The 13,176-nt window shown below is 43.6% G+C and overlaps 1 protein-coding gene across 1 annotated transcript in view; it reads left to right on the top strand.

Moving 5' to 3' along the window:
* The window catches only part of LOXHD1 (lipoxygenase homology PLAT domains 1), a 209,944-nt gene that overhangs the window by 153,430 nt on the left and 43,338 nt on the right, over window positions 1-13,176 (top strand). The window contains exons 34-35 of the mRNA XM_050943268.1: window positions 1,717-1,844; window positions 6,480-6,597. Coding sequence (XP_050799225.1) covers window positions 1,717-1,844; window positions 6,480-6,597 — 246 coding nt within the window. The remainder of the gene's footprint in view (window positions 1-1,716; window positions 1,845-6,479; window positions 6,598-13,176) is intronic.

Raw genomic sequence — 13,176 nt, 5'->3', positions numbered from 1 at the left:
AGTAATTCCACTCACCTGAACTCTCATATGTGATGTTATGCCAGAATCTTGCTGGAAGATTTAGGGAAAATTAGGGATGGTGACACGGAGCTGAGAGTTCAAATACTGAAGTGTAGGTTTCACTTTTCAAACAGTCCATAACATATTTTGTCCTTATAAATGGCTTGGATCAGAAACTCCAAATGTGTTGGCACTGGTGAGGACTGGCAGCCTTAACTATTTTTGGAAAGTTAATGGTATGATTTTTCTTTACCTCCTGTGCAGCTGCCTCATAATTTAATTTATTTTCCCTTCTATTCCTTTAACACTCTTGAATAATGTGGCATCCATGACTGATGCCTATAAAACCCATATAATATATCCCACCAATAAGGAGTACAGTGTACTGGGACAGTTTCAGATATCCCTCCACTGATAAACCCAAGTGCCTTAGTTACCAGGTAAAACATCTGCAAAAGTGCCTAAGTGACTTAGGTAACTAAGTCCCATTGACTTTCAGAGGGACTTCTAAGTCACTTAGGTGCTTTTTGAAAATGTTAACCAAAGTCCCATGGAGCATTGGGACTCAGGGACCTAAATCACTTAGGTGCTTTTGAAATATTTTACCCCATGAGTCCAGCTGTTCACGTCTCAGAGAAAGAGAATAAAGTAAAACTAATATGTTGAAAATGACCCCAAGTAGCTTCCTATGAATAAGCTGGCACGACTTTAAAGTGTGATATCTTGGGACCTTCCAGAGCTAGATGTAAGTGCTGTGTATCTCACTGGGAAAGTGGGAATCTCCACTTTGCCATGGCTAAGAAACCCAATTTTTACCATGCAGTGTGATGAGATACGTATCAGGCTTTAAACCTGTCACTGAAGCAGGGCTGAAAATTGTCCACTTTGGGCATCAGAGTCGTAACATTTAGGGAGGTGGATTGAGGGGATACTGTATTTGAGGGGAAGAAACGAACATTTTCCTAGCAAGTTGATTTTTTAAAGTGGCAGCAGTTTGAAGCTGCTTGAGGGACTGGAATATCGGAACAGTCTAGAGCAGGGGTAGGCAACCTATGGCACGCGTGCCAAAGACAGCACGCGAGCTGATTTTCACTGGCACTCACACTGCGCGAGTGCTGGCCACCGGTCCAGGGGGCTCTGCATTTTTATTTAATTTTAAATGAAGCTTCTTAAACATTTAAAAACCTTGTTTACTTTACATACAACGGTAGTTTAGTTATATATTATAGATTTATAGAAAGAGCCCTTCTAAATGAAGACTCGGCACCCCTCTTCTGAAAGGTTGCGAATCCCTGGTCTAGAGGGAGGTGGATTTTTGGGCAGAGTGCAGATGAAATAGACAAAGCTGTATGATCATTGCCATTTATCACCTGCCTCTGCAGTTCATCAGATGCCTATCACTTCCAAAGCGTGTGTGTGTGTAGTAATAACAGAGTCTCTCTCACACTCAGACACATTGTGTGGGCTGTCAAAACCCACTAAAAAGGGTTAGCTGATGAAAAAGGAAAATATTTCATAATACGTTTCGGCCAGTACCTTTGCAATAGAAAATATTAGTAGGAAGGGAACTGATCTTAAAGGTACTGTGCTATGATAACTGCACTTAAAGAAGGAGACAAACTGCAGAGCCTGACTAGCTTTTTGCTTAGGCTTTTGTTTGGATCAAGATCAGCTGTTTGCAGTGAGATGCTTCATGATTGTTTCAATCCTTTTCAGATTCTATATGAAGTTACAGTTGTGACTGGCGACATCCAACATGCTGGAACAGATACCAATATTTACATGACTCTCTTTGGGTCCAACGGGAACACAGAAGAGATGTGGCTGGAAAAAAATGGGGAGAGGTACAGTGTCTTGTCCTCTTTGTTCCTTAAAAACGGGCAGCAACAAAGCTCAGCTTTCAAATTTAAACACAGTCAGAGCCCTGCTCCTGCTCCCACTGAAGTAAATGGCAAAAGGGCTGTTGACCATTTCCAGGCTGTGGTATTGGACTTAACAGAGCGGTAGGATGAACTAGACTGTGCAACAAATGATGTATCATTCTTTGGCATTTACACAAGTCTTGGAGTTTATCCTGGTTCTCTGCAGTCTTAAAACTAGACAATATAAGGAAAATTGTGAATACTAAAGTCTTGAGTCAGCTAGAGTCAGGGTCCTATATATTCCATGGTATCATAGGGGCAGTATCTGATGTGGAATCCACCTTTGCAGGAGAATCTAAGATTTGGGGGGGTTGTAAATTTATTTTTCATAGTTGTGAAGAAAATGTAAAAAACACAGACTGAATGTAAACCGACGCTGTAATTCTGCTGACAGTCTGACAGAGAGAGGTGTGGACTGACCCACCCCTACCAAAGGGTGGTGTACTCTGTAGCCTCAAGATAACCTTTGTAATTATTTCACTAATGATCAGTTTCACGGACACAGCTAAAATACTTACCCTATCATCCTAATCTGACTCCATCACCTCCCCAGGTGCTTAATGTTCTAACTGACCCTTACTCAGCTGCCAAAACCTCCAGCGTCCCCTCTGATAACTTCTGACATCCAGCTGTACCTTGTCAAAAGGTGAGGACAGCATGGAATGAATATCACAAGGGTGACAGCAATTACTATAATATCCCATTTCAATTTTAATTAAATAAACCCCTCAATTTTTAATATTTATATGAAGCTGCTACAGCGTTTCCAGGCTGCTCCACCAGAGTGCTGCAGGATCCAAGGATCTGCCATAGACTTTAGATCCAGTTTGCTGTCGGGGACACCAGACCTTTGACCACAGCCTTATAGCACGTTAACTGACTGAGATCTGATTCTGTGTATAGTGCACTGACTAGCATTACTGAAAATAAGAGCTCTCTGGGCAAGATGATGAAGAGATGTTATATTTGCAGATGTCAGTAAGGAATAGTTACTTGGCCAAGTATGTTCAAATGACCTTGACACCTTCAGGTGTTTCATTATGTAACAAGAAGGGTTCTGTTGCTTTGTTTTGGAAAGTTTGAACTCCTTTACCCCTGCCTAAAATGTCTGCATCATCTTCAAAGGACCCAACCCAGCAGAGTGGATATGCTCGCTTCTGAGCCATGCAGGCGACAGAATGCCATGATAGTTTTTGGATCCAGATAGAGATATGCAGAAGACAGTTGTTTCCAGGCATATTCAGGTGCTTTTAACCTAAGAGCACCAGCAGATGAACTCCCCCTGCTTGCTACCCTTTGCAGCCCCCTACGCTTGGCTGGTCTGTCTTCCAATGTGCAACCCTGGGGTGGGGAGGAGGTGGACTGTTGTTTTTCTTGTTTAAGAAACAAAACCACTCCCATGTCAGCATCAAAATGCCTATGAGGGATGGGAAGAGACTCCCAGTCACTGGAGAGGGGTCCTTCATGATAGCTCTAGGTATCCCACACTCCCCCAGTTGACTGAATAAGCCGGGAAATAACTTACATTATTGTAACTACTGAGGGAGGCTCACAGAGCTTCTATGACTAATTTTAAAGAGCCTTTCCACAACACAATACACTGTGTGCTGTGAGTCACCACAAAGGCCTGTCTTCAAGACAGGGCCCCACAAAACATAAAGAAAAGCAACTGAAGCAGCTGGCTGTACATGGCCAGAGAAGTGGCTCCTAAGGAATAATAGTTAATATGTGCAATAGATAAAGCAGCTTTGCACACACTGTAGCTCTGCCACAAGATGTCATAGACCAGGGCATGGGCAGTCAAGCCTAGTGCTTGGAGCAGCCACTATCCAGCCTGGTGCTAGGGTCAAGATCCAGGAGCCAGAGCTGAGGGTCAGGAACCAGGAGTCAGAAACCGAGCAGGGCTGGAGTGGACTGGAGCAGGGTAGGAGCAAGGCAGGAACAGGACTGAAGCAAGGGTGAGAACAAGGCAGGTACAGGAGTGATTGACGCTGTGGGCATACACGTTGAGAATCCCCGGCTGAGTGCCACTAGTGATCTTCAGAACAGTCCTGGCAATGCCACTCAGGCAATAAGACCATATGGCTGATTAGGGGTGTCAGCTGCTGTTAGCTAGCTGCTTGAGGCCCTACTGCAGGCCCTCGTTCCAGAACCAAGACTGATGTAACCTGCCCATTACTTGCATTGTCATAACTGTCCTTAACACCCTCAGCAAAAGGGAACTTTACACAATGTGCACATTGCCTGTTTACTTGTAATTCCTGTTGTCTCTCAGTCCAGCAATTCACAACACAAACTTCCATTGATTCAGGTCCCATGCGGAAACATCTGTAGTCATCACACAACTGGATGGAGAGAGAGGGAGAAGGCTCTGAATACAAAATTGTTAAAAGAGACACTTCATATTTATTGGGGTCATCCAGTACCAGCTCAGTGACAGGAGTTCTCCACCTTACAAAGAAACAACTCTCTAACCTGTCATAGATTTAAGGCGATTTTAGTTACATTACTATTTATTGCCAAGACCTCAAGGCAATAGACATATTTATAGGTAGAGGCACGGATAGTAAAGCTTAATGAAATCCTGCAGACAAATGGTTCAGTGTCCTGAAGAAGACATTTTGCCAAATACTTTATCTCCTTCAGTATTATCCCCCCAGGTTTTATTCAGATTTACTATCCTTATGTTCGTGCTCATATAAATTGGGGATAGGAATGACCTATTAGGTCCTCCAGTCCATCTCCTTAGGGTGATTGTTTCCATGCAGTGTAATGAGTTCTTGTGAGTAATGGGTTGGATATGAAACCTGCAAATTCTGAACAGGATATTGACTGATGACAGCAGGTTGAAAGAACGGGATGATGGGAGGCTGCTTAGACTAGGGTTATTTAGCCTGCAAAGGACAGAAGTGTGATGGGGCATAAAGCTTTATGAACAAGGGTGTCCATAATGAAAAGTGATGATTTGCTCCTTTTCATTTTGTCTTATAAAGTTAGAAACTGGAGAATCAGTCCACTTAAGGCATGAAAGGAAATATTATTTTGCACAGTGTATCATGAGCTTTGAGACTCACTACCACAGAAAGGCATTGAGGCAGAGAACATAGCACATGTTTTCAAAAGGATGAGGGTGAAGTAAATTTAATCATTAATAACTAGAAATGGACCTGAGCCAAAATCCCACACCTGTTGCCTCTGTAAATCTAGGGAAGTTAAAGTCTGGATGAAAATTTTGCAGCTCATGCCAAAACTATTGGTAGCATCTGCAGCTATGCAGGCTGAGATGAAGGCTCAAGGATAATCAGATTTATTCTATAGGGTGTAATCTGACCAGAGGCTGAAAAGAAATTTCCCCCTCATATCACAGAGTTGCACAGCTGGTAGCAGGTGCAACCCACTGCCAGAAATGGGGTACCATTACTATTTATTATCTAGACTGTAGTAGTACCCACAGTGTACAAAGCTGTGTCCAAACACATGAGAAGACACATGCCCTGTTCCCTAAAAAAGCTCACCCTCAGAACTTTTAAATGATGGACAAAGAGGAAGACCATACAACACATCAGCAAAGGAGCCAGAGTGGTGGCTGATCATTCCACTGGTGTTTTGGGGGACAGTTTATGCAAATTCTCCTATCTCCAACTGTCATGCTAGCTAGCGATTAGTAGTTGGCTATTTTCTTGTAGGTCTACAGCAATTCTGCCAGCCTTTGTGGGATAGTAGAAGGTGGGCCTCCCTGGGGGATGCATTGGCTGTAGATAGCCTGCAATAACACATGCTTGGCACTATAGGCGAACAGTGGCCCCTCTGGATTCAAAGGCTAAACTCCTGTTGACTTCAAGGGGGACAGGATTTCTCACTGTAATCATAGATCCTAAGCAGCTGGGGAACTGGACAGAAACTTCACCAATGTACTACGTCATTCAAGATGCACAATCCATTAGCTGGCCCTTTTTCTCCCTGTTGCTTCTCAGCAGCAAAGGCCAATGTTCCCTATACCCTCTTCTCCCCATAGTGTGACAGCATGACAGAATACAACCAATGGCTTGAGGCCGAGTTTCCAAATGCTAGCCTGCCCCAGGTGTAACAGGAGACGGCCTCAGTCTGCAAACCTCAATTCCAGAGTCAAGCTCTCAAAAAGTTTGGGGATATGTAGATGGGGTTCGTAGTTTTGTCCCATCTTTACTAGTGACAAAATTTGCACGTGTCCTGTGTAAACGTAGTTATATCTGTGTTACAACCATGGTAATGAGCCATGCTGTAGATTAGCTTGGGCAACCTACAGCGGCGTTTATATTGGCTTGATTCTCAGGGAAAAAGAATCCCTGCCCAAACTTGGCAGGAGAAGCTTGCCAGAACCATGCTAGCATGCAATAACCAGAGTGGAAAACTCAAGTCCAGAACAGTGCACAAAGAACGGGTGGTTGGTTTACAACCATTTTTACTGAGCTTGCTGGCATAGTTCGAGCTGTAGTGTGCACAGAGCATGATGAATGCATCAGCACAAGAAACCAAGCCAGATAATACAAAACCTGCGTGACCTTTTAATTTCTCCAGATTTGAGAGAGGTCAGGAGGACACTTTTATCATGGAGATTGCAGATATTGCACCACTCAGGAAAATGAGGATCCGGACTGATGGAAAGGGGACACGCCCAGACTGGTTCCTGGAAAAGGTAACATGGTTACTTCCTGCAGTACACAAATCTGTAATCTCTTGGGTTCAGGCCCGAGCCCTAGTGGGGGGAGAGCAGAAAGGGACCAAGCTGTGAGCAGGAATAGTTGCCTTTCTCATTCACACCATAACTAACATTCTTGTAGTGTTTCTTTCCTTTCCGATTCTGAATTCTTATCCCAGCAGAATCTGAGACCAAGGAGATTGCGGGATGCGGGAGGGAAACAAATGCAAGGTATAACTTTACCCAAATGGCCTCTCTGCTGTTAAACGTCTGTCTTCCTTACTAGGAAAGAACGCTGGCTCAGTGCCAGTGCACCTGCAATATGTTATGGACTGTATGCTGCAGTGACAGCTTCTAGAAAAACGGAGCTGCTCTGTCTGTATTGAAGAAATTATCATTCACTATCAAGTTTTGGTAAATAGTACCAGCTAAGTTGGGTAGTACATTATAAAAAGACACTTCTGGGCAACTGTAAATCCTGTAAAACTGGAATGCATCTCCCTTCCCCCATGCAATTTTTTTTCTTTTTTCGTGTGGCAACTATGGCTTATTTTCTCTGTTGTGTTTCCAATGGAACCAATAATCTGGCTGCAACCATTTCCATGCCAAAACAACATTGCTAATGCACGTGCATGATCTGGGGATCCAGCAGATCTATATGAACTGTGCTAATGTTCGCTCATCAAAATGAGTAAAATCGAGTATCCTGTTTGTAGGCCCTACAGTAATAGTTACTTTTGCTATATTTTCTCAGTAATGAATCATGGTTTAAACATAAAGGGTGGCTGTAGGAAGCATCTTTCCATTCCTAAATCACACACATGGGAATCAGGCGCCAGGCAGGGGCACTGGGAAGAGGGATCAACAAGCAGACGAGGCAGCACTGCAATGGGGTTTCCAGATATGGGATGTAGCAAAGGCCATCGCCATAGGTATCACTGACAGCAGATGCTTAGGGGGGCACATGCTGCTTCTTCCTAAAGCGGTGTAAGGAGCATCCAAGGCATGTCCCATTCAGCATGGACTAAGGGGAGTAATGGGGGCAAAAGACAAATCTGGCTTCAAAACTAAGCTTGATAAGTTTAAGGAGGGGATAATATGATGGGATAGCCTAATTTTGGCAATTAATTGATCTTTGATTATTAGCAGGTAAATATGCCCAGTGGTCTGTGATGGGATGTTAGATGGGGTGGGATCTGCGTTACTACAGAGAATTCTTTCCTGAGTGCTGCCTGGTGAGTCTTGCCCACATGCTCAGGGTTTAACTGATCGCCATAATTGAGGTCAGGAAGGAATTTTCCTCCAGGGCAGATTGGCATAGGCCCTGGGGGTTTTCTCCTTCCTCTGCAGTGTGGGGCACGAGTCACTTGCTGGAGGATTCTTCAAACCACAATTTGAGGACTTCAGTAACTCAGACATAGGTTAGGGGTTTGTTACAGGAGTGGGTGGGTGAGAGTCTGTGGCCTGTGTTGTGCAAGAGGTCAGACTAGATGATCATAATGGTCCCTTCTGACCTTAAAGTCTATGAATCTATAAGGCATTCTGCTTGCCTCTGCCCTGTGTAGGCTGCAGGTGCTAGAGGTGTGCTACTCAACTACCATAAATCTACACCCTTATCTCAGCATGTCAGAAACAAGTAAAGCCAAAACTGAGATACTTAGAATCCAGATGATTTTCCCTGTGAGATGAATTTGTGACAAGTCACATTTAGGGGTTGCTGTGTATCTCTTCAGCAACAGCACTGTTTCTAGGTTTGCCTGGTTTTTGTATTGTTTTCTAGTTCAGCTCTTGAAAGGTCTGTGAGGTCTGGTCTACGCTACACAGGTCGATGTAAGGCAGGTTACGTCGACCTTCTTATGTCAGCGTAAACACTACAGCCTTGTCGCGCCGATGTAAGTGCCCTACGACACCAACATAATAACTCCACCTTCACGAGAGGCATGGGCCTTGTGGCAGTGTAGTCAGGGCGACACGGTGCAGTCACTGCATTACTTACATAGGATCTTGGCTGTCTTCTCAATTTCAGGGCTTCATGCTAGAGCTGTGAAATTGACAGGAAAGCCTGGCAGCTAGAGCCCAGCAGCCCTTGGCTCCCCACCAGGGTGTGCCCACCCAGCTCCCCACTCCCAGGGGGCTGTGCCTGCCTAGCTTCCCACTCAGGGAGCCAAGAAGCCCAGGCAGCTGGCCCCGGCTCCCACTTGGGAATGAGGAGGCAAGAAGCCTGGACTACTGGCCCTCACTCCTTGCAGGGAAAACAAGAAGCCCAGGCCACTGGTCCCCGCTCCTGGTGGGACACAGGGAGATGAGAAGCCCAGGCCACTGCTTCCCCACTCCTCTCAGGGAATGGGGAGGCAGGAAGCCTGGGTTACTGGCCCCCACTCCCAGCTGGGAGCGAGGAGCTGTGCATAGCTGAGCGCCCTGGCTCTCAGCCCCTCCTGTCCCCCCCAACTGCCCCTCTTCAGTCAGGGGAAGTGCTCCTGATGAGGACACACACTACCAACAGAAGGAGGGTAGTGTGGACATCAGCCACCACAGTAAGTCAACCTAACATAGGTAAACTTAATCTGTAGTGTGGATGTGCCCTGAGACTCCAGGTAATTTACTATTCTGCTTCTTCTTCTGTCCTAATTTCCTTGTGATGTATTTGTAGCCCAATGGTCATTGTTTTAGGACACAGGAAAGTTGCTCTACATTTGAACCCAAATTCAGGTTGTAACAATTTTTATTGCAGAGTCCTTTCTGTTACTCTGAGTGAGCCTCATTTGTCAGTTGGCAGATTCAGTAAGGGCAGAGTTCTTACCCTTTCTCTACGCTAAAGCATGTCAAGCTCAAATATTCTTTAAGGGGAAGAGAGTGACTGGGTGAAATTTTCAATGAGATTTAGGTTTCTAAGGTTACTTTTCTAAGAGCCGTAGGTTTCTAAGGACCAGATTTCCAAAGGTATTTAGGCACCTTAAGATGCAGATAGTTGCCTAATGAGATATTCAAAAGTGCCTAAGCAGGTGCGGTGCCTAACTCCCAATTAAATTAATATTCTTTCATTACTAATGGATTGGAAAGTACTTCATTTTCCTCATGTGATACAAGTACATCAACCTGCTTCTTTCCAAATACAGAACAGAAATATTTATTGAGCATTTCTACATCATTATTAACAAAGTTTCCATCTCCATTTAGTAATGGGCCTATATTTTTGTTAGGGTTTTTTTTGTTCCCAATATACTTTACAAAGTCCCCCTTTTTATTTTCCTTTGCCCTACTAGCTATGGATTTTTTCCATGATCACTTTACCTTCCCTTATCAATTTTCTGCACATAACTTATAATTTATATCAGAGGGGTAGCCATGTTAGTCTGGATCTGTAAAAGTGGCAAAGAGTTCTGTGGCACCTTATAGACTAACAAACATATTGGAGCATGAGCTTTCATGGGTGAATACCCAGTTTGTCGGATGCATGCATAAAGCTATAATTTATATTGATTGCTATCTACTCCACCCCCCATTTTTTCCATTTGTTATGTATTGGGAATTTTCTTTCTAAGTGTTACCTTCACCACTTAATGAGGATGGGCTTTTACCCAAAGTTGTCCTCTTTCTTGACTGTAGAATTGTGGCTTTTTATCTGTCTAATATCCTCCTCTTAAACAACTCCCAATTTTCATTCACATTTTTCTGTCTAAAATTTCCTCCCAATCAATTTTGTTCATCTTCCTCAGTTTGAGGAAATTAACCCTTTTGAAGAACTGCTGCTTGGGACTGTCTTCTTTTTGCCCACATTAGATGTAATTAGATCATGATCACTGGTCCCTAGGCAACCACCCACTGGGGTGATTAATTCATCTTTACCCACATTAGCAAGGTCTAAAATAGAGTCATCTTATGTTGGCTGCATTTTGTGTTAGAAAATTACCATCTATAATTTTGGAAACACTAAGATGTTTTACTACTGGCTGTATGAGACCTCCAACATATTTTCAAGTTGAGGATGTGAAAACATAATTTTTATTTCCACACACATTACAGAGAGGTGCTTAAGGAGTAATGCATACTGTTCTCTAGTTTGATTTTGTGGTCTGTAACAGATCCCCACCAGTATCCTCTCCTGGGATTGTTAGTTAGAGCATTGATTTTGCATTCAAGACCCAGTGGTTCTGTAGATATCAATAACTATAAAAAAGTTAATTATCAGAGGGGTAGCCATGTTAGTCTGGATCTGTAAAAGCAGCAAAGAGTCTTGTGGCACCTTATAGACTAACAGACGTATTGGAGCATGAGCTTTCGTCTGTGAATTCCCACTTCGTCGGATGCTTGAATACCCACTTCGTCGGATGTATTCACTCACAAAAGCTCATGCTTCAATACGTCTGTTAGTCTATAAGGTGCCACAGGACTTTTTGCTGCTTTTACAAAAAACGTTAATGGTATCTTTAATGTTCAGTGCCATCTCTTTCATCCACTCTATCCTTCCTAAACAGATTGTAACAGTGTAATGATTTTAACATTCTAATAATGTGTCCCACGAGGTTTCAGTAATACCAGTGATATCATATTTCTTAGTGAGCATTTCCAATTCTAATTGTTTGTTGCCCAGACTCCTAGCATGAGTATGTAAGCAATTGAAATTTTCCTTCTCATTACACTCTTTGTCACATTGGTTCAATTTGTTCATTACAGGCTGAGTTTGTACAACGTTCATATCCTTACCATCCTCCCCTTGGATTGTTAATTTAACAGTGGCTGCTCCAACTAAGAAGTCCCTTCCTGAATTCTCTGTCCACTCTTCTTAGTATGGAGTCACCAATGATGATTGCATGTCTTCTTAGGACAGCTGAAGTATCTCTCTTGGTAGCTGATTGCTTCAGACCATATCACAAGAATGTCCATTGAGTATGTCTCCTGTAGCATTCTGTTCCATTCTTCTAGAGATAAGTTTGTTGATAGTTGGCTCACTGAGCTGACTCACTAGCTGGACTGAATGCCACCTGTTTCTCTTTACTCCCTCTTGGTCTTAAATTGCCTGCCTCCTTCTTTGGTTTATATTCTTTCCAATGGCAAACCTTCCCCATGTGTCAAGTATCAGAGGGTAGCCGTGTTAGTCTGGATCTGTAAAAGCAGCAAAGAATCCTGTGGCACCTTATAGACTAACAGACGTTTTGGAGCATGAGCTTTCGTGGGTGAATACCCACTTCCTCAGATGCATGTAATGGAAATATCCAGGGGCAGGTATATATATGTGTGCTAGCAAGCAAGCTAGAGATAACGAGGTCAGTTCAATCAGGGAGGATGAGGCCCTGTTCTAGCAGTTGAGGTGTGAAAACCAAGAGAGGAGAAACTGGTTCTGTAATTGGCAAGCCATTCACAGTCTTTGTTCAATCCTGAGCTGATGGTGTCAAATTTGCAGATGAACTGAAGCTCAGCAGTTTCTCTTTGAAGTCTGGTCCTGAAGTTTTTTTGCTGCAGGATGGCCACCTTAAGGTCTGCTATAGTGTGGCCAGGGAGGTTGAAGTGCTCTCCTACAGGTTTTGTATATTGCCATTCCTAATGTCTGATTTGTGTCCATTTATCCTTTTCCGTAGAGAAAACCTCTACGGAAAAGGATAAATGGACCTTAAGGTGGCCATCCTGCAGCAAAAAAACTTCAGGACCAGACTTCAAAGAGAAACTGCTGAGCTTCAGTTCATCTGCAAATTTGACACCATCAGCTCAGGATTGAACAAAGACTGTGAATGGCTTGCCAGTTACAGAACCAGTTTCTCCTCTCTTGGTTTTCACACCTCAACTGCTAGAACAGGGCCTCATCCTCCCTGATTGAACTGACCTCGTTATCTCTAGCTTGCTTGCTAGCACACATATATATACCTGCCCCTGGATATTTCCATTACATGCATCTGAGGAAGTGGGTATTCACCCACGAAAGCTCATGCTCCAAAACGTCTGTTAGTCTATAAGGTGCCACAGGATTCTTTGCTGCTTCCCCATGTGGAATCTGTGGCAATAATTTCTGAATCTGGTTGTCCAAAAAGACTTTGTTTTCTCAGACACTACAAAGTGTTGATACTTGTGCTTCCAAACTATGTATCTCGTCCTCCAGTATGGCCACAAGCTTGCATTTCATGCACCAGAAATCTTTACTGTCTTCCAGCAGAATGGAAAACATAGCACATCCAAAGGAAAACACAGCAGTTGTTCTCTCATCATTCATATCCACTACCTGGCATAGAACCACACCTAAAACAGAAGGAACCACACTTCCTATTCCAATTCCCTTCAAAACTGCCCTGGTTACTGCCCTTGTTCGCCTCCTTAAATGTTCACTTGGCAACTGACTTATATACTAAGATTTGTTGCTTAACTTTACCCCATCAGGGACTTCAAACACCAGTTCTGATCAAAGAATTCCAGCCACATAGTCCTCATAGAGATGCAACAAATAGACCTCTGGCCTGACCTGTTCACCTGGTAACCCCGGCCACACAGCCCTTGCAGGGTATGTCTTACACAGGCATTAAAAAACCCGCTGCTGGCCCTGGCCAGCTGACTTGGGCTTAGGGTGACCAGACAGCAAATGTGAAAAAT

This window comes from Gopherus flavomarginatus, chromosome 3, assembly GCF_025201925.1.
Source record: "Gopherus flavomarginatus isolate rGopFla2 chromosome 3, rGopFla2.mat.asm, whole genome shotgun sequence".
Lineage (NCBI taxonomy): Eukaryota > Metazoa > Chordata > Testudines > Testudinidae > Gopherus > Gopherus flavomarginatus.
This window is presented reverse-complemented; position numbering and strand designations above follow the sequence as displayed.